General features: G+C 39.5%; 1 protein-coding gene across 3 annotated transcripts in view; it reads left to right on the top strand.

The window, feature by feature from the left end:
* The window catches only part of LOC100230263 (protein ELYS), a 41,658-nt gene that overhangs the window by 16,815 nt on the left and 5,412 nt on the right, over positions 1-19,431 (top strand). For all 3 annotated transcript variants that reach the window (XM_030268421.4, XM_030268422.4, XM_030268423.4), the window contains exons 8-32: positions 707-857; positions 1,578-1,710; positions 1,797-1,978; positions 2,445-2,506; positions 3,219-3,347; positions 5,442-5,532; positions 5,619-5,708; positions 5,901-6,041; positions 6,811-6,915; positions 7,383-7,476; positions 7,775-7,898; positions 8,006-8,062; positions 9,211-9,357; positions 10,092-10,279; positions 10,454-10,598; positions 10,696-10,827; positions 11,358-11,505; positions 11,591-11,741; positions 12,274-12,375; positions 12,848-13,043; positions 13,915-14,109; positions 15,286-15,718; positions 16,223-16,325; positions 17,267-17,373; positions 18,544-18,692. In XM_030268421.4, the coding sequence (XP_030124281.1) occupies positions 707-857; positions 1,578-1,710; positions 1,797-1,978; positions 2,445-2,506; positions 3,219-3,347; positions 5,442-5,532; positions 5,619-5,708; positions 5,901-6,041; positions 6,811-6,915; positions 7,383-7,476; positions 7,775-7,898; positions 8,006-8,062; positions 9,211-9,357; positions 10,092-10,279; positions 10,454-10,598; positions 10,696-10,827; positions 11,358-11,505; positions 11,591-11,741; positions 12,274-12,375; positions 12,848-13,043; positions 13,915-14,109; positions 15,286-15,718; positions 16,223-16,325; positions 17,267-17,373; positions 18,544-18,692 (3,555 nt within the window). The remainder of the gene's footprint in view (positions 1-706; positions 858-1,577; positions 1,711-1,796; positions 1,979-2,444; positions 2,507-3,218; positions 3,348-5,441; positions 5,533-5,618; positions 5,709-5,900; positions 6,042-6,810; positions 6,916-7,382; positions 7,477-7,774; positions 7,899-8,005; positions 8,063-9,210; positions 9,358-10,091; positions 10,280-10,453; positions 10,599-10,695; positions 10,828-11,357; positions 11,506-11,590; positions 11,742-12,273; positions 12,376-12,847; positions 13,044-13,914; positions 14,110-15,285; positions 15,719-16,222; positions 16,326-17,266; positions 17,374-18,543; positions 18,693-19,431) is intronic.

Raw genomic sequence — 19,431 nt, 5'->3', positions numbered from 1 at the left:
ACCATTGCTTAATATCTTCTATGCACTAGAGTTCCTTATCTTGTATTTGCTTGTCCTGGTGTGGAAAACTTTAAATGCACAGCTTTGGTTAGGAAGTTGTCTTTGCCAGGAACTGTTTGGTATTACTTTTTCCTTCCCCTCTGCACTGAATTTATGTGGGAGTGGCTCTTCATATATGAATGAAAGCTAAAATTTCTAGTCATTAAAATGAGTGCTGGACAGGTTTACGGAATTTTAGTGCTCTGTCTTGTGGAACTATCTTTGAATGGTGAACTTCTTGTTCAGGACTCTGTTAAAATCGGTTTTAGTGATTAGTTATCCTACAGTGAAGGTGAGGTCCTTTGCTTAGGCTTCATGTTCGTTTTTCAAAGAGATGTTTTTGATTTTTCTTATCTGCCCTGCATGTATCTGTTACTTCCAAAATTCCTTAATAAAATAGCGTGAACTGTGCATGCTTCAGAGCAAAGTATTGCTAAGGAGATGCTAATATTTGAAACTGTGCAAATCCTTTTCAACCAATATCTGTAAAAATATGACACTTAATTGTCTTGAATGTCAGATGAAGTTTTTATTTGCTATCAGAAATAAGTTCATTAGAAATAAACAGTAAAATATGCATGTTACATTAGATACATACATTCTTTCTTAGTAGATCTAATAAAAATTACTTTCTTTTTTTTTTTTTTTTTTTTTTTTTTCCACCCAGGGTTTGGAATACTGTGATGAAAGGTACAGTTTAGACCTGACTGGTGGAATCTTTCCCTTGAGAGGACAGACCAGCAATACTAAATTACTCAGCTGTCAGACCATAGAAAAATTTCGTAACCATGCTGACAGGGAGGATAACGTTAATGAAGGTTTGTTCTGATGTCCCTGCTTGGTTATTCTGAACTATGTGGTTTGGAAATTTAAGCAATGAATGCTGTTCCATACACACAGTCTTAAAGTCTTAAATATTCAGCTAGTTGACCGTACTCTGTTTATTTAAAAAGAAAAATTGTTTACTGAAGTTACGTGGGATCTTTTTTGTCCCTCTGAACATCATTCTTTAAGGGAAAAAGTAGGTTTTATTTTAGGTTTGCTGGGATGCTAGAGCAGTAAATGGGGTCTTCTGTATAAGGTTGGTCAGTCAGTTTGTTCTGCCAGTTGTCTGCATTGAACAGTAAGACCATTCCTTCTATTGATTAGGAATGTTACCTGATTTTTTTTTTTTTTATCCTGCTCAAACCTCTGGCTGCACCCATTTAGCGCCTGGTCACTAGTGGTGCTTCCCAGGGCTCAGTGTTGGAGCCAGTTCTATTTGAAATCTTTTTTTTTGATGATCAGGATGAACAACTTGATGAGCTGATAATTGTGTGTTTGATTTGTTTTGGAAGAGATACAATTGGAACAAGAAAAAGAGGAAGTATGATTAAAACCTATCACATGGACATTTGCTACTCTGTATATTGTTTTTATGATTCTTAATATTGTATCATGAGTGAAATAACAGAATTAAGCCAACAGAAAGTGATGTTTTAAAAACAGCAGATATCTAATATTTTCTACAACAAGATACAATGTCTTGTCTTTGACAGTTATCTCTCCTGACACCAGTGTATCCATCTTGAGTTGGCAAGTGAATACCTATGGTCAGGGAAAACCATCAACTTACTTGGGTGTGTTTGACATCAATCGCTGGTATCATGCTCAAATGCCAGACTCATTGAGGTGGGTTTTAATTAAGTGGTTTCAATATCCCTACAAAGGGTTAATTTAAAAATTGATGTTGAGCTTATGCACTTGTTCTCTTTAAGGCCAGAAGAATTGCTTCATGATTGCCCCTATTTTGCACTGTGGTCACTGGATCCTGTAATAAGCATGACTTCTCCAAACCTCATTTTGGATATTCTGGTACACGAGCGTAGTCTGAGTCGGGGGGTTCCCCCTTCTTATCCACCACCTGAACAGTTTTTTAATCCAAGCACCTATAATTTTGGTAGGTATTTCAGTGCTTTTCATTTGAACAGTGACAAGTTTTGGTGGAGGTCAAATGCCACTTTAGTGGTTCTCTTTGATTTCTCTTGTTCATTGTTTGTCACACAAAAACCAAACGAGAAAAAGGCCCACAAACCTTCTCCAACCTGATTTCCTTGTCCTGACAAGGTACTTAGTCTTATGAAACACATCTGACAGGCTTCTGAGTTTTGGGTTTTGGGGCTTTTGTAACATAGCCTGGGAAGGGGTCGTGGTCACAAAATGAAATACCTTTGAGCTGAGGCACCTGGGTAGCACTCAAGCTTAAGTTTCTACAGACAGAGAGTAAGTAGTTTTTATGGGAAGTGTGTAAGTGATGTGATGAAGGAAAGGGGTGCTGGAGGTTTGTCTTTGCAGACAGCACTGTTTAAAAAGCATCAAGTGAAGCTAAGGTAACAAGGTCTGTCAAACGTTCCTTGTTTCTGCAGATGTGACGTGCTTGCTCAACTCGGGAGTTGTTCACATGACTTGCACCGGCTTCCAGAAGGAGGTGACTTTTTAATTGTATTGAGAGTGTCAAGAGATGAACCTTTTCTAACTTTTCTCTTGCAGTGCTTTGAGTGTGAGAGACCTCTTGATGCTCACACTGCCCATGCACACGCCTAGCTGCAGTCATATCGTGCCAGTTTTGTGCAAATGGCAATGTTTCAGGGAGGCATGAGCAGGGGTTGAATGGCTGGAAAGGAATTGCAGCATTGCTGTAGTTGGAAGGACAAGCATGGTGGAAGCTGGGGAAAGTGTTTACTTCTTTGTATAGAGAGGAGTTAGGTTGATGAACTTGAGAAAGGAGAAGAGCATGGAGAAAGGGAAAAGTGATTTAACTGTTTGAGAAGAAATGCAGTTTTTTCTCTCAACCTTGGCCAAATTATAAATTCTGAGCCACTGCACAGCACCCTTTCAAATTAAGTTCCAGCTCACTAAATATTGTGACATGAATCAGCTTCAGAACAAACAAGCTCAAATGTGTGATTTAAAGTTGTGTGTTAGGTTTAATTTCTGTTGAATATAATTTGTGTCTGAGAAAATACCAGGGCCTGTGTATTGACAGGTTAGAAAGTATTTTTTTTAGCATTGCAAGGGTTGATATTTTCTTCTACAGGGTACTTTTAAAAATGGAAACCATTAGTTTGGCTGTTGTTTTTAAGGTAGAGCCTTAGTGATTGAATGCTGTCTTAACCGGTGTGTTTTGATTGATGTTTCAGACCCTGAAGTTTTTGAAGAAATCTGGTCCTTTAATAAGTGAAGCCATTCGTGACAGCTACACTCGGTGTCTTGTAGCTGGCTTGCTGTCTCCAAGACTGGTTGATGTCCAGCCATCCAGTCTGAGTCAGGTGAGTGTACGCTGGGGAGTCCAGGGGGAAATACATCCATCTTGTCTGAAGAAACTATAAGACCATGATTTTTGATTGCAAGCTGCTCTGAGAGGCAGGTTTTGACATATAGATAGCAGAAATAATAATATTCTTAGGTCCAATCTTCTGATTGTGAACAGCCCTGAGAGGTTTGTCTTTAGTGACCCGTCTGTGAATTCCATGCCCCAGGTGCAGATGTGGAAGCATTCAGTCAGTGCCGGGCATGTGTGTCAGAAAGCAGCTTTCCCTGGGAACAGCTTCATCCTCTTCATGCCCTCAGAGCCTCAGAGCCTTGGGTGCAGTGCAGTAGTGGCCCTGACGATGCATATCTCTGATGTGCACTATTGCGAACATCAGCTTGCTGGACTAGATATGATTTCCTTCCTAGGAAGTGCTCACCAGTTACACTGGTCTGCTCTACCTGACAATTGCATCAGCACTTCCTCTCATTTTCACTTCATCAGTAGGTTTTTCTGCACCCTCTCAAAACTGATCTTTACCTCTGTAGCCTTTGCCTTGTGCTGTTTTAGCTCGATTTCCTCCTCTTAGACAGCCCTCTTGCTGCAGCACATGCATCACCTGTATCTCTCAACACTGCTACATTCTGTTTGTGGCTTCACACCCCTCTCTCATGGATTTTCCGTTTTCGGTGCAGCGAACTTTGTTTCTCCTCTGAAGAGTTTCAGGAGAGGAGGAGTCTTTGTGATGAGCAGCCCATCTTTCTTCAGGCAGGGTCAAAGCTGAAGTGTTGGATGGTCATCATGGAGGGGAGCAGCAAGCACTAGGAAGGGGAGAGGAGAGCAGTCTTCCCTCTGCCTTCATCTTCCTGTCTGTGGGATTCTTCACCCAGCTGTGGAAATGTGTCAGGAAAAATAACACTTCTGCAAAATGTGGTAGCTAAAACAAATTTGGCAAGCAGACCCGGCCCATAGAATGCTTATTTTCCAAGCCTGATGTGTAGGCTTTTACATTCCGATTGGATTTTCTAATGTTAACTCTGGTGTGAAATTACTTGAGAAAGCAAGAAATTTTACGATGACATTTGCTTAATTGTGATTATATTGTTCAGACACTGCATTAAGCAGGGATTGCTATTGAATACTAGAAAGAAAACATTCAGAATTAGGGTAAAGTAGCTTGAAATTTTATTTGGCATCCTAAGTAGTATTCGGCACGTTTCCTTCTCTGAAATGCATTTTCAGAAAATGATGTAAATATGCTGTATGTCTTCTAATATGTAGGAATCGCTCTTAAATGTAATGATTTTACTTAGAATGCAACCTTTTAGATTTTTTGTCAAACAAATACAGGAAAAAAAAAATGAAAAATTCTATGCAGGGTCATTTCACCTGAAGTAAATGTCTGAACACCAGCTGGAATAAGCTGCTACATTATTTCCCATGTGTGTCCATGCCTGTGCATTATCTTTCTCAAGGGCTGCCATGGCATCGGAATACAGTAATTGAACAGGCTGAAATTCCAGCCTGTTAGAACTGAAATGTTTCACTTCTTTCTGGTACTTTAACAAATGGTAACTTAATGTTTTGGCTGTCAGAGCTACTTCTTGTCTTGCTAGTCTCAGGAGCTGCTTGGCTTCAGCTTCACTGTTTCCATGCAAACACAATGGTGTTTGCTGTGTCCCCTTCACGTGTTCCTGATGGCAAAGGGGCCATCCCAAAGTGCATAACGGGTATTAGCAGAGGATGTTACTGAAAATAGTTAATTGGGACTCAGTAAATGAAGACTGAAACCCCGAGGCACAGAAACAGAGATTGAAACTAGCCTGTGTGAAGTTGAGATGTCAGAGGAAAACATTTCTGTGTTCCTCAAACCAGCAAGCAGTCCAGCCTGTGGCTCGAATTAAGAAAGAATCAGGAATATGGAATTAGTTGCATTTGCAACTAGTGTCTGAATGGGCGTCCAGTTAGAAATAAAACACTTGTGTTGTGGCTCAGGTAGTGTCTGATTCAGAGCTACTGTACAGGTCACTGACAGAAACTCCAGTGTTTATCAAGGTAAGCCTTAGAAGAAAAATATGTGAGGTTGTGATTTGCTTTTGTCTGTTCTGTTCAGGAGGAGCAGTTAGAAGCAGTGTTGTCAGCTGCTGTGCAGACAGGTTCTTTAGAACTTCTGACGGGATGCATTAAACACTGGACTTCTGAAGGTAATGCTGCTTCCATTGTTTTTATGTTGTGTCTGTTTTGGTTAGAAATTGTGATTTCCTGTCCTTTTTGTTTTCTTTTTTTAAAGAGCAGCCAAGTTCTGCTGTAAATTTACGGTTTGTGCTTGAGTGGACGTGGAACAAAGTGATCTGTACAAAAGATGAACTGGACCAAATATGTGAGTAGTGGTGTAGTGGCTTTTTGAAACCTCGAGTCATTCTTCATAAAGGATCTTTTTTAATAATCTGCCAGTGTATGCTGCTGGTTCTTTTAAGTGGTTCTTTAAGTCTCTTGTGGTTGTTTTAGTATTTAAGTTTAGAAGTGTGCAGTTGCTCTGCTGAGTGATGATTGAATATTTCTCCTTGACAAGGTGTTCCGCTCTTTGACGGCTCCTGCAACTTCATTGACCCACAGACATTACAGTCCCTTCAGCACTGCCAGCTGCTTCTGAGCAACCTCAGCACAGTCCTGAACTGTTTCCTAACAGAAGCCCGAGAGCTTACTGAGAAAGGTTGGTGAAAGCACTGCTAGGCCTTTGGTCTGATTGTTAAGATTTGGAAGGATGCTTGGGTTGTAACTGTGGAGACAGGAGCTGTTGTTGTTTTGGATGACTGGGAGAGAGTCAGGTTGAGCTGGGAGGAGAGGCTTAAATCTGAGCAGTTGGGACTTGGATTTAAGCCCCTTTGAGTTCAGGGAAGCAGCTTGTTGTGGAGTTCATGAGGCTGGGTATGGGAGGCTACACTGATTCAGCACCGAGTTGAGTGAGAGCCTGGGTGGCAATTGCAGCAACTGAGTGTGGTAATGCTGAGAAGTGTTCCTAATTGTTAGCTGGCAATTGATAGTTGTGGGCAGATTGCTGGGAAATAGAAAGGAAACCAAAGTGAGTAACTTGTAAAGCAATTTCCTTGAGTTTTTTTGGCTTCTGATTTTATAAATTGTTGTCATGTTGTTGGAAATAGAGGACTATAATGTCTTTCACTAAAGTAAAACTCTCTGCTACATGGAAAACAAACATTGTCTTCCTGAGTATATCTAATAGTTTAGGCTTTTTTTTTTTATTTGAATCTTTGGTGATTCTGTTCTTTGTAGTGATTGGGGTTTTTTTTGGAGAGGGGGGAATGGTGTTTTTTTCCCCTCCAAATTCGTAAGTGATCCAGAGGGACAACTACAAAGGCAGGTTTCTACTGTGTTTGTTCATACTTTCTATTTGTTCTGCAAAGGGAGTTCTGTAAAATGCGAGGAATCGCAATACTCAAATATTGTTTTGCCTTTTTTTCCAGGTTTTTCAGACTTGACAAATAAGCAGATGGTAACCAGCCTCATTTCTTTGTATGCACAAGTGGTGATGTGGTTCTGTCGATCCAGTCTCCTTCCCGAGGGTTTAGGTAAGCAGAACCTGTAGTACCAAAACACTTGTTTTGATAGTAAAAGCAGTACCTGCATGTTTTGAACCTTTGATTTATTGCTCAAGGTGAAAGTACTCCTTGGAAATGCTCTCAATTCAGACACCTTATTAATTCCATTTTCAGCTTGTTTTACAGATTGTTCAAAAACTCATTCCCTTGGACAGTTATTTATTTAGGAGTAGCCTTGAGCTTACCCTACATGCTCTGAATGCTGCATCAACCACAAACACGAAACTGATCTTGAGACAAGAACTAGTTGTAGTTTTGCAGATTGCAGCAGTAGTAGTTTTGTCTTAGTTCTCCTTTAGCAAAGGCAGAAACAGGATTGGATTCTTTGAGAGTTGGAGGCTTCTTGAGGTTGTGTGGTTTCTGTCTGTCTAGTCCAAAGTTTTAGTTGAAAAACGTGGTCTTACTTCTTTAAATTGCTTTTACTTTGTCACATGTAGATGATCACATGCATTTGTCCCGACCTTTCTACAATTACCCTCTGATTCAGAGCTACTATACGGGTCACCGACAGAAACTGGAGCGTTTATCAAGGTAAGACTTAGAGGAATTCTCTAGAAAGCTGACACTGTTAGACTTGTGGGAGTGGTTATTTTTGCAGTTAAAACCCTTTGTCTGCACTCCTTGGCGTTACACATAACAGAGCAAGAAAGCAAGCCTGGAACCCAGAAGGTCATTGCAACTCTTCTCTTGGGTTTGTGCTTCGGGCTTCTTAATTAATAAGTTCATTGTGAGGTGAAGACCGTCTTTCCTCTGACTCAGAAATGTGTGACACTGAGAGGCTGGATTGCGTGTTTTACACCGTGCAAGCCCTTGCTCTCTTTTGTTGCAGAGGCAAATGGGATTCTGATTGCTTGATGATTGATGGAATGGTTTCCCAGTTGGGAGAGGAAGTGGAGAAGTTGTGGCAGAGAGATGAAGGCGGCACTGGGAAATACCCACCTGTTAGTTTACATGTGAGTGTTCTGTTCACTGAAATCCCAGGAGCAGCAGCAGCAGTCCCCTAAAGCCAATGATTGTGGAAGACAGGAGCATTAGAAAACCTTTTCATCTTTCATTTCAGGCACTGCTGGATCTCTATTTGCTGGAAAGTATTGAAGAAAGCGACAAACATGCAATTGTATCCTTTCCAGATTCTGTTATTAATCCTTCAGGGTGTGCACATAAAAGTTTTCATATACTCGTCACCTGTGTGTGGTTAGCAGCACTTTCGAATTTATGCCTCAAACACAATGTAAGCGAATGCATTTAGAGTTGAATTAAGTCCTAGACAGAAGCATTGCTTAATTTCTTTCTAGACTGGAATTTTTCTGATTTCTTAAATGTTTTGTTGCAAAGTCTCTTCTTGTATGAGAAAACATGTTCTCTAAGTTGTATTCAAGATAAAAACCTTGCTTAGTTCTCAGATTTTAGCACAGTTACTTATTTTTTAGGACACCCCCATATGTAGCATATGACTGCTTGTTAGTATGGTGCCCTAAAATGTAGTGTTTCAGAGCCAAAGGGAGAAACGACAGTGGTTTTCCAGTTGCTGATTTTTGCCAAAATCATTTGTTTCCCACCCCAGCTAAGAGTGTTTGATTTTTTTTTGGTTTGTGTAAAAAGTGCAGAGAAACAGGATATTCATTAGGCAGAAGCCTAATATTTAAGCTGCTGGGACATGCAGAATTACCTTTTCTTGTTTGTTGGCTAAACCAAGAGTGGAGCCTGCAGAGTAAAGGGGTTAAAAATTGTTGTAGTCCCAAGCTGCCATTCTCAGACATGTCCCTAACATGGGATGTCAGAAAGCGTAGATGACACTTTGAGTGAGGGATCTACATGCAGTTTTAAACACAGTTTCAATCAGTAAGTGCTAAGTTGCATTGTACAGGCACCATAATTTGTGTTGGTTTTGTGAAGACTGGAAATGAGGAGAATAAAACAGCATTAGATGTTGAAGTGTGTTGAGTGTCCAGCTGGTGGCTTCACTGACAGAAGCAGAAGCCTGGGTTTGTAACAGCAGTATATAAATATGCAATATCTGCCTTTCTGATTGCCTTACAGAAATCCACAAGTGTTTCTTTCTGGAAGTATATTCAGAATACAGTTTTGATATTAGAACCTGACTATTGATATAGTGGGTTTTCATAGCATAAAATGGCAAGATCAAGACCTTGAGATGTTCTGCTTTCTACTATTTTCATATTCTTATTTCATTGTTTTGCTGACTGTAATGTGATACAAGTTTCTGGTCTTAGCAATTTATTCACCTTAATTAGATACTCTCAGACAATTTACTTGCTGCTGGATATTATGCATTCTTTTCCAAATAAAACAGAAACTTCAATTGACTCCTTTCCAACTGCCTTTGCTATCCCTTGGGGTCTTGTTAAGCTGATTCAAGGGTTTTGGCTTCTAGATCACAATGATTATGAAGTAAGTATGAAACAGTTGAGTTAGACACACATTGCACTGCAGAGTATAAAGAAATAAAATTCTTTTTACAATTGGTACTTAGGTATAAGGAGGTGTTGGAGCATAAGAACCTTTTTTATAACATTGCTCTGACATCTTCAGCAACATGTTATGATTTTAAATTTTGCTTTAGTTACTTTGACAGGAAATGGATGAAAATAAAGGAGTAGTCAAGTAATGCCTAATATTTGAATTTTCGAAGCTTTCTGTAGTAAGGTTGTCAGCAGACTACACTACTTGGGGACTCTTTCAAGAAGAGTGTTTTGGGTACTCGAAGCGTGGAAATTGTGATGGTAGCAAGAACATTTGAGAAAAAAGACTGCAGGAGTTGCATTTCAACCTAATAGCTATTCTTCCTGATACTAAATGTTTTTCTTGTCACTTTGTCAATACAACCGATTTTTTATAGCATAAGTTAATGTATTTATGAAAAGCAATGTCTGTACACAGGGTTTTTGTAAACTTACAAAAACCTCAATTGCTACTCTTACCACATTCGCTTTGTTGTGGGTGGCTGATTTTTTTTTTCCCTTCAAAGACTGAAGAATTTTTACTGATATGTCCTGGATCAAGTATTTTGTTATTTAGACATCTAAGTTTCTCTAAGCCAAGTCCAACCTTGATGCAAAAGTTTTGAATGTTTGTTGCATGGGTATGTGTATCTGTGGTAATGAAGCTGCTCTCACCTTGTCCAGAATTCCCTGGCCCTGCTCTTCCATCCAGCTACAATCAAGACTGTCTCATGGCAACACATGAGGATAATTCAGTCCCTCATGTGCCAGGGAGAGCACAGGCAAGCCCTCAGGTACATGCAGATGATGAAGCCGTCGATGTCCAGCAGCAGTGAAGTGCGGCTGTTCCTCACCGTGTTGTTGTCCAATAGGTAAGGAAATCTCCCACTGTTTTGGCATTCAGATATGGGGAAATGTGGAGAAGTGATGACACAAATGGGGCTCCCCTCCATTTCCTTTGAGCTTTGAATAAGTACCATCACTGTGGGGCATCTTTTTGGCTTCAGGGTTCCCACTCCTTTCCATGTGCAAAACCTTAACTGCAGGTGCATGGTGGAGGCTTGGGGTCTGTTGCAGCAGCACGCCACGAAGTTAAACATAGAAGAGTTGCTAAAGCACATGTATGAAATCTGTCAGGAGATGGGGCTCATGGAGGATTTGCTGAAGCTGCCCTTCACAGACACAGAAAAAGTGAGTTTGGAGAAGAAACAAAAAAATCTTAATTGTCTCTTTGGCAAGAGAAGAGGCAGAATCATAATGGATGTTTGAAACGTGTTATTTCTCACAGGAGTGTTTGGAGAAGTTTTTACAGACCAAATCTGGTGTTCAGAATCATGAATTCCTCTTAGTCCACCATCTGCAGCGTGCCAACTACATCCCAGCACTCCAGCTGAATCAGGCCATGAAGGCCAATCTGACGGTAAGGGTAGCAGCCCTGCTGTGAGAAATTGTGAATTAGAGCTTACAGACCATAGCTGACTCCAGTTAAAAGAGTTTGTTTACATCTGTGGAATAAATATGTGTCTTGTCTTTTCATTCGGTTCCTCAGATCCTTCTGTTACATATGGTTTAGGTTATGGAAGTTGTTTGTGTTACTTTTTTCTGTGGAATGAAGAGTATGTTGTATGTCATGTCTTGTATCTGGCTTTTACCTTAGAGCAGCCTGGATGCTCCACTGGTAAAATTTGCCTTATGGCTTTCAGTTGTGAGTTTTGGAGTTGCTTGGGGTTTTTACGTTTTTGATTTTTTTAACTAGTCTTCCTTGCACTTATCCAAAACAGGTGCAATTGGTGTGTGCTCCTGGGTAGAACTTTGAACTTGCTGTGACTCTCTGCAATGGATTTGTCTGTAGAGGAAATTTAGGCCTAGGTTAGAAAGTGCAGAGAGACTTCTGTGCAATGAACTTCTGGTGAATTGTTAACTTCTTGCTTGACACATTTCCTTTGTCAGAATGATCGTGATCCTCGCTTGAGAGAGAGAGCAGTAGCCAGAAATTCCCTGTTAGACCAATATGGCAAGATCCTTCCCACAGTTCAAAGGAAGCTGGCAGTAGAGAGAGCCAAGCCATACCGTTTGCCTTCATCGGTCTTAAGAGAAGGTAATTTTAGAGAAGGGAAATAGGATGTGCAGCTGGCCATCACTTTGATTACACAAGGCTGATACTTTACCCTCTTGCTTTACAGTCCCAAGGCCAAAACCATTATCAACAGCAACAAGGCAGGCTAATGCAGGAAATGTGCATACAAGAGCAACTTTCATCAGTAAAGTGTTGTCTAAAATTGGAGAAGTATGGTTCGGAAATGAGCAGAAAAGAAATATCTCACAATATGCTAGGTAAGCAGCCTTTTATAAAAGTTAGTCTTGATCTACATGTTTGGAGTGGGAGGTGGAGAGTGTGTGAGTGAATTTTAAGGGATGAGAAAGAGAATTCAACCTGATTTGTGTTAGGTTTTTGGTGGGAAGATGCAAGTGAGTAAAGCTTTGTTTTGCCTTTCTACACATATATTACATAACATCTAAGAATCAGTTTATCATACATAGTGTTTGGAGAGCTTTTCTGCTATGATAATCTTCTCTGTACAAATGCACGTATTTACGTTATGGCAGATGTGTCTACAGTGTTAAGAAGCTGAAATTCAAGCTTCAAACCATGAAGCTGTTAGCGTACTGACTTTTATAGACTAGTTTGTGTGATCTTTTACCAGTTCCTGCTTGGTTATTTAAAAATAAGCAGAATACCTAAGAGTGGAGAAGAGGCTTAAAATTGTCAGGTGATTGTCCTACATTGGATGTAGTTACATAAACTTTAATTCTGGTATAGCTGGACTTTTAGGGAATTTTTGTTACGTTTTTGTTTTCCTTCTAGTCCTAGAACTACAGAGCCAGCAGTCAGTACACATCCTGCTGCAGAGTTGCCTGATGCATTTCTTGGGACACCTATTACAAAACTTTCTCAAAAGTGTTCAAGGTATAGTAGACCTACAGACTTTATAGTTCAAAATGGTATTGTTTATCATGTAAATACATGTGCATGTGTGTATGCTTTTTTGGTTTACCAAGGATTCTGTTGCATTTAGTTTTGTATCTCAAAGAAAAGGTCAACTTAGGGATAAAATTAGGTAGACAATAGGAAATGGTCCCTGCATTGACATGCCAATGGATTTTCTCCGCTGCTAAGAATTAGGTCACTTGTGCAACTTAAAACTGGGGTATTCTTATGTCAGAGGCAGGGATTTAGGAAATTAGGTATGAAATGTAAAGAAATAATGAAAAAATGTCCCGAAGTGACTATCATTTGTGGGAGTGTTAGGTCACCCCAGCAGTGAGGTAGTATTTCTTGTTCATCCAGTATTTTTGTTCTGCATCATCCGAGATGTTCACAGCATGCTTTTTTTCATTTATTTATTGATATTCCTAGTTTGAAATGTGTATTTTAACAGGTTGCTGGATTTGGTGGTCCGTCCTGTTCCTTCCCGCTCTGTGGCTCAGGATGAGAGCTGGCAGTCCTCGTGCAAAGCTTCTACTTCTTTTGTGGCATTCAGCCCCCTGAGATCAGATACACATCACTCCAGCTCTCAAAAGAATCTGCCAAGAGCATCAGAGTTGAATTTACTGGAAACTCCTCGTGTGGTCAAGGTTTGTATTGTAAACAGACAGTAGCAACCAACCTAATAAAAAACTCCTGAGGTTTGTTTTAAGGGAAATCACCAAAGTATTTAGTAGAAGTGCTTCTGGATTTCAATTTTCAGTATGCATGTGGTTATTATATACACAGCTCTTTTTGAAGCAGTCTTTAAGCAGGAAACTTTAGGTCTCAGCTGATTGCAGTGGACAGATGATTGTCTCACAGCTTTTGAACTAAATTTATTTTTTTTGTATGCAACAATTCAATTTTTCCACCTTCTGATGAAGTACCATACGTAGGAGGATGAACTAGCTTCATCCTCCTCTTTTGAAATCCTTTCAGTACTGTAAAATAATATGAGATAAGAACAGATGAATGCTTCCACATGAAGATGTGTAGGTATTTTTGCAACAGTGTCTCTTCCTCTTGTGTGTAGCTGATTAATTAATGAAAAAAAAGTCGTGTCCATTTCTTTGCAGAATGGCTGTCAGATGCAGTGACTGAAAACACTGTTGTGCATAGTGAAGTTTAAGTTGTGTGCCTTTTATAAGAGCAGTGTAGGAATTGCAAAAATTAGTAGGATTGCAGAAAACATCTTGCAGAAAACAAGATGTCGTATCCTTGCTTCCTGAAGAAGTAATTTTGAAAAATAGCATTTATTTTGTTGGCATTACAAAGACAAACGAAGGGAAATATAAAAAGCATGCATTTTTATCTTGAAAATGTTGGTATTTTTGGAAGAACAGTGCAGAGGCAAAACTTTCTGCTGCTATAAATCCAGTTCACAATTTAGGGTAATGTAATTTTTTGTAATTTATGTACAGTCTTCTGTTTTGAAGATTTAACTGGTTCTAAATGAAGTGTTTTTATTTCTTTTCCTAGAGAGCTAAAGTTTTGGCCACATCTTCTGGATTTCCTGGGTTTACTCCTCAGTCTATTCTCAGGTCCAGCCTTCGCACTACACCCCTAGCAACTCCCTCTGCATCCCCAGGACGATCGGTTACTCCTCCTCTACGAGCAAAGGAACCTAGAATATCTTTCAGGGAAGAGAGCTCACATGCAAAGTGGACTGTTGGGGTAAGCTAGACTGCAGTTAGTGAGTTTTGCAGATAATGCTGTGATTTAATTTAGACTTTAGTTTGCCAAAACTCCTTATACTGAGAATCTGGATTGTGAATCAGAATGGCAGAATTTGATAAAAAACAAAGACTGTGTTATGCTAGACTTTTTGTAACATCATGTTCTTGCAGGAACATAATCATAACATACATCAGGGACCATGGTTGGTTTTACTCAGATGTTGTTCAGAATGTTAGTTCGCCTTTCAGCTGTACCTTTTCAAATGGTAGTGTTGCAGGAAGGTAAGGACTATAGATGGAGCCTCTTGTTTGGGTTTGTTAAATTTTGTAAATTGAACATTTAGGAAAGTAACAAAAGTCATAAAGATGCGTTGACTCTTAACCTGTCATTTTGCAATGTTGGATTTTACTTAAATGATGGTAAAAAGAGACTCCTGGTGAAGAGAACTGTAGTGTTTTGTTCTCTCAGGCTCAAATTTCTCAGGTTTGCTTCTTGCCTTGCACCAGGGATAGCATCCATGTAGTTTTCAAATGCAGTGGGTCAATCTGAGCAGCTGTGGTCCTTACTGCTCCTGCAGCTGTGTAGCTGGGTTCTGTGGTTCAGCCCATCAGCCAATTGCCAGCATAATGTACCCAAATTGAGGGCACAACAGGGGCATGTGCCATGTGTGAGTAATTGGTGTATGTTACAAGGTTACTCAATTGTAACAAGATGTACTCTCTCCTGTATGAAATTCTTACTAATAGTGGCCAGATTAATTTGCTTGTTCCATGTCACAGGCATAGTTGAACACCAGCATATTTTAGTAGTGCATATGTGTTTGTTGAAAGGGCAAGCATAAATTAGCGAAATCTCGAGTTAGGATGTTACTAGGCAAAGCTTTGTCTTCCCGAAAACACACTAGTAAACCTAGTGAAGAGCCTTGAGATGACATAGTGAGCAAGACTGATTTAATCTTAATTCTTCAAGGTCATGGAAACTCAATAAGCAATCTAATGTGTAATTTTTTGTACACTCAACCTCAAATCTAAGATAATGCTAGAATGTGAGTTAATTTTTCATTGCCTCACTAAGGGGACATATGGAACTTAGAAATATCAGTATTTGTTGGGTTTTTTTGTTTTGCTTTGACAACCAGCAGACTCATGTTGCTGATCACAACTTTTATTTTAGGTGACAGAAGATGATAAAGCACTATTTGGAGCCTCATCTGAGCATCATCATGGCTTGGTGGAGGATGCTTGGTCTGAAGAAAGTAGAACTAAACCAACTCTGTTTACTGTGAGCAGTCCTGGGGATGATCGTGCTGAATTGCAGGAATCTTCAGAAAGCATACCTGGAGATGGTTTGGAGAAGATGGATGTCAGCAAGGAAAGTAGTAACTTCTCTGTCAGATCAGACCAGACCACTTTGGAGTATCATGATGCAAAATCACCTGGTGATTTTGAAGATGATGTCATCTTTATAGCTGCTAAACCAGCTAATTCTTCCACTGAAGAAACTGTTGATGTTCAAGAATTGGAGAAAGAGGAAGAAAGTGAAATGGTTGAAGATAAACCTTTCCAGATGAAACAACCAGATTCTTCAGGACAAAGAAAAGAAGCAGGTATGTTTCATCCTATGATGATAACCTCAGTTTCAAAAGACTGAATTACTGAGGAGTACAGCAATTAATGATGGGTTTTCACAAGTGTCCTAGGCTTTTAAAATTACCTCTATGTTTTAAGTCCTTTTTTGGGTATCCTGGACCTTATGAATGTATGCTTTCCTTGGCTGACATTTTTTTTGTGTAGCTGCAGCTGAAAAGCAACAGTATGGGAGTTTTGAAAGGGATACGTGTTTAAAACATTGGCTTCTGGTTATGTTTTAAGGGTACTCCTATAATTTGCAGGAATTTTTACATAGTTCGACTGAAATTATGCATCAGACTTTTTGGTCTACTGGAAAGTAGAACACAGGCCATCTATGCACTTGAAGTCTTGGTAGCATTATTTTGTTAAGTCCCTATTCTAGGTGAAATGCATAAAGGATCACTTTTAACTCATGAGCAGTTTAAAAGAAGTGATGTTGAGTGCAACAGGGAGGTCATCCATCTCTTTAATTTTTGTAGGATTTGTGGACGAATCAAATGCTGAATATCATGCCCTTCCTGAGTATAATAAGGTGGTGTTTAAAGCTGCTGAGGCTGCAACTTCTGGGGCTGGAAATGAAGGGTGAGCTTATGAAGTAGATACATCTTTAAGTTCACACAGCATATAGCTGCTGGCATTTCTGTGTTTGAAAACTGATTTTGATCTGGGATTAGTACTTGCCTGTGTTCTTATGTGTAAGGACCTGTCTATTCCATTCTGTCTGTGACCAGAAGTAATCTGGTGTGAATGTAATGCACATTGACTAGCTGTCAATTTGAGCCTTTTTTCTCAAATCATTGCAGACCCCCAAGTATGATGATAAAGACTTCATTCCACAGTCCCATATAGACTTTGTGAGACTTACTAAGCAGATAACTGAACATAAGCCCTGAAATTTTTTTTCTGAAAATTGTGTAGTTTAAAATGAATCCTGAGCGTCCTGTAACTTCAGTGGGTTTGTTTTGGAGTTTGAATACTTTCTGACAGTATTTTTACACTTGATTTCTGTTTTCTGTGTGTGCTCAACTAGCATCTATTTATTTATGGAAAGAGAAGCCATGTTCTCACCAGGTATTTTAAAAGCTGCAACTGCTGAGTGATAAAGACAGCATGTTAGCAGTGAGAGAACCTTTAATTTCAAGTGGTAACTTTCACCTGTACAGACTTCTGTTCAGTTGGTTCTGAACTCCTGTTATTGTAGTTGCCCTCTTTCTACAGAAGATAAATAATAAATTATTCTGTAATGCACCTCTGTTATGTTATTATCTAGTGTTGGGTAGCTGGAAAGAATGTTAAGTATTATTAAGAATGTTAAGAATTGTTAAGTAATTCGTTGCATAAAATGAGTTACAAAGTGAATTACAAATTGAGTCGCAAATTGAATATGTTGATAGAGGGATTTCCAATTTTTCTAGTATTTTTTGTGGTTTGAAACTTGAATATTTTACAGTAAGAAAGTAACTTGTAAAGCTCTTAAAGGTGTGTTTTCAGCCTTTATGATGAATTTCTCTCTTTTCATGAAGTGAAACAACCTACCAGGAGTCTGAAATGACCTCTTCATCAGAAGAAAAAGCCATACTGGTTGCAACAAATCCACAGCTCTCTGAATCCCCAGAGGCAGACAGTGAATGTATGTTGGAAATGTTCTGTGTGGTAGGGTAGCAGAGCTCCTCAAGTCAAATGTGTAGTTTGCCATACCACTGTAGGGGTCACAGATTAAAATAGTAGTAGTGTGTTACTGCTAACTTTCATTAAACTGTAGAGAGAACACCCTTCTTAAAGTCCTTGTAGACAGTGCATAGTGAATCTTTTCGTTCTTGATCAAAATATTGAGATGCTAGTAGAACTTAGAAATCAGTATTTATTTTAATGTTGTACACCACTACCAATTTGTGTGCCATAGGATCTGCTGCTTGATTTACTATTTTAAAAGACGATGCATCCTCAGTATTCAGACTGAAGCAGCTGTCTACCAGTGTGCCTTTCCAGCCACATTGTCCTCTTTTTGTCCCTTCCATGGACTTGACAACTTATTTTCTCCTCCTTCTTCCTTGCTGTGGGACTGCATCCTTTAGCTGATCTGTAGTTGTCACAGTTTAAACCCACTCAACAACTAAGCCCCAGACTCACTCATTTCCCCTGGGTGAATGGGGGAGAGGGTCAGAGAGCTAAAGGTGAGAAAACACATGGGTTGAGATAAAGACACCTTAATAGGGAAGGCAAAAGTCTTGCACGCAAGTCTGGCAAAACAAGGAAGTTATTCACTACTTCCTGTTGTCAGGCAGGTATTCAGCCATCTCCAGGAAAACAGGAAAATGGGTCATGGGAAGGAAGACAAATACCATAAGTTCTAATGTCTCCTGCTTCTTCCTTCTTTCACTTGCCTTTTATGCTGAACATGCTGCCATATTTTATGGGATGTCAGTTGAGCTCAGCTGTCATGTCTGTGTCCCCTCCCATCTCCTTGTGCACCCCCAGCCCACTCACTGTTGGCAAGGTGTGAGAAGCAGGAAAGGCATTGGCTCTGTGTAGGTGCTGCTTAGCAGTAACTAAAACATCCCTGTTATTAACACTGCCTTCAGCACAAATTCAGAATAGAGCAGTACCAGCTATTATGAAGAAAATTATTATCCCAGCCAAAACCAGCACAATAGTTTTAGCTTTTGGAGAAAGCCCAATCAATATATGTGGCTGGATGGAGAACCATATTGTTGGCTCTTGCTAGCTCTGTTACTTCTTTTTGCTTAAACTTCCATCATTTATATAAAGGTTAAGATAAAATTGCATAAATCTCTTCTAGCTGTGATAAGTATCCTTGACAGCGAGGACATGGTCAGTACTCGCCTTGAGGGCAAGTGTGTGGATTTAACTGAAGAATGTAACCCTGAAGCAGCTGAAGCTGAAGAAGTCCCTGTTTCTTACAATCCTCCAAAAACTGAGGAAATTAATGTAAGTAAACTATTTTCCCAATTTCTACACAATAGAACAGTTTGCAAATTGAGGACAGACCTGTTCTACTGACAGTTTGAAGACACTCAAAAATGTGTGTGTTTCTTGAGCTGCTTAACACAAGTTTAAAAACTCAGTATTGTAAGGGCAGATATGTTTTTCTCTTCTGCATTTTCTGTTCCTATAACATGAATGGCACCTGTCATTCATGACTTAGGCCTTTAAGAGCAAATAAAACCAAAATAGAAACCTAAACTATTTTTTAAACTAGTTAGGCATTAATTTGACTTATTAGAATTCAAACTTTATTTTACTTTAAAAAACAGTTTTAATGTTAAAGAGAATAAAAAAGTTACAGGAGTGCAGCTTCTTTGTACTGGTAGCCAGTTACCAAAGGACAAAAAATGTGAGAACCAAATTCAAAATTATTTAGGTGCTTAGGTCGTTTGTTCCTTCTTAAGACACAGAATTCCCACTAATGAGCGCATTTATTGTCAAGATATTTCTTCAAGAGATGGAGGTATTTAGAAACTATGTGTAATTTCATGCAATCCAAGTGACTACTCAAAGTGCAGGGTTGAGTTGTTGGATGTGATACCTGGCCAGTGTAAGTGCTACTGTCAGAACTATCATAACTGAAGCTTTAAGCGTTGGGGACCCAATTGTATTTTACCCTGCCAGAGGCAGAGTGGGTCACTGTGGCTGCAGAGGGCACTGCAATGTACTGGTCACCGCTGGT

Source organism: Taeniopygia guttata, chromosome 3 (genome assembly GCF_048771995.1).
Source record: "Taeniopygia guttata chromosome 3, bTaeGut7.mat, whole genome shotgun sequence".
In the NCBI taxonomy this organism is placed as follows: Eukaryota; Metazoa; Chordata; class Aves; order Passeriformes; family Estrildidae; genus Taeniopygia; species Taeniopygia guttata.
The sequence above is the reverse complement of the archived record's forward strand: the minus strand, read 5'-3'. Positions and strand labels throughout refer to the sequence as shown.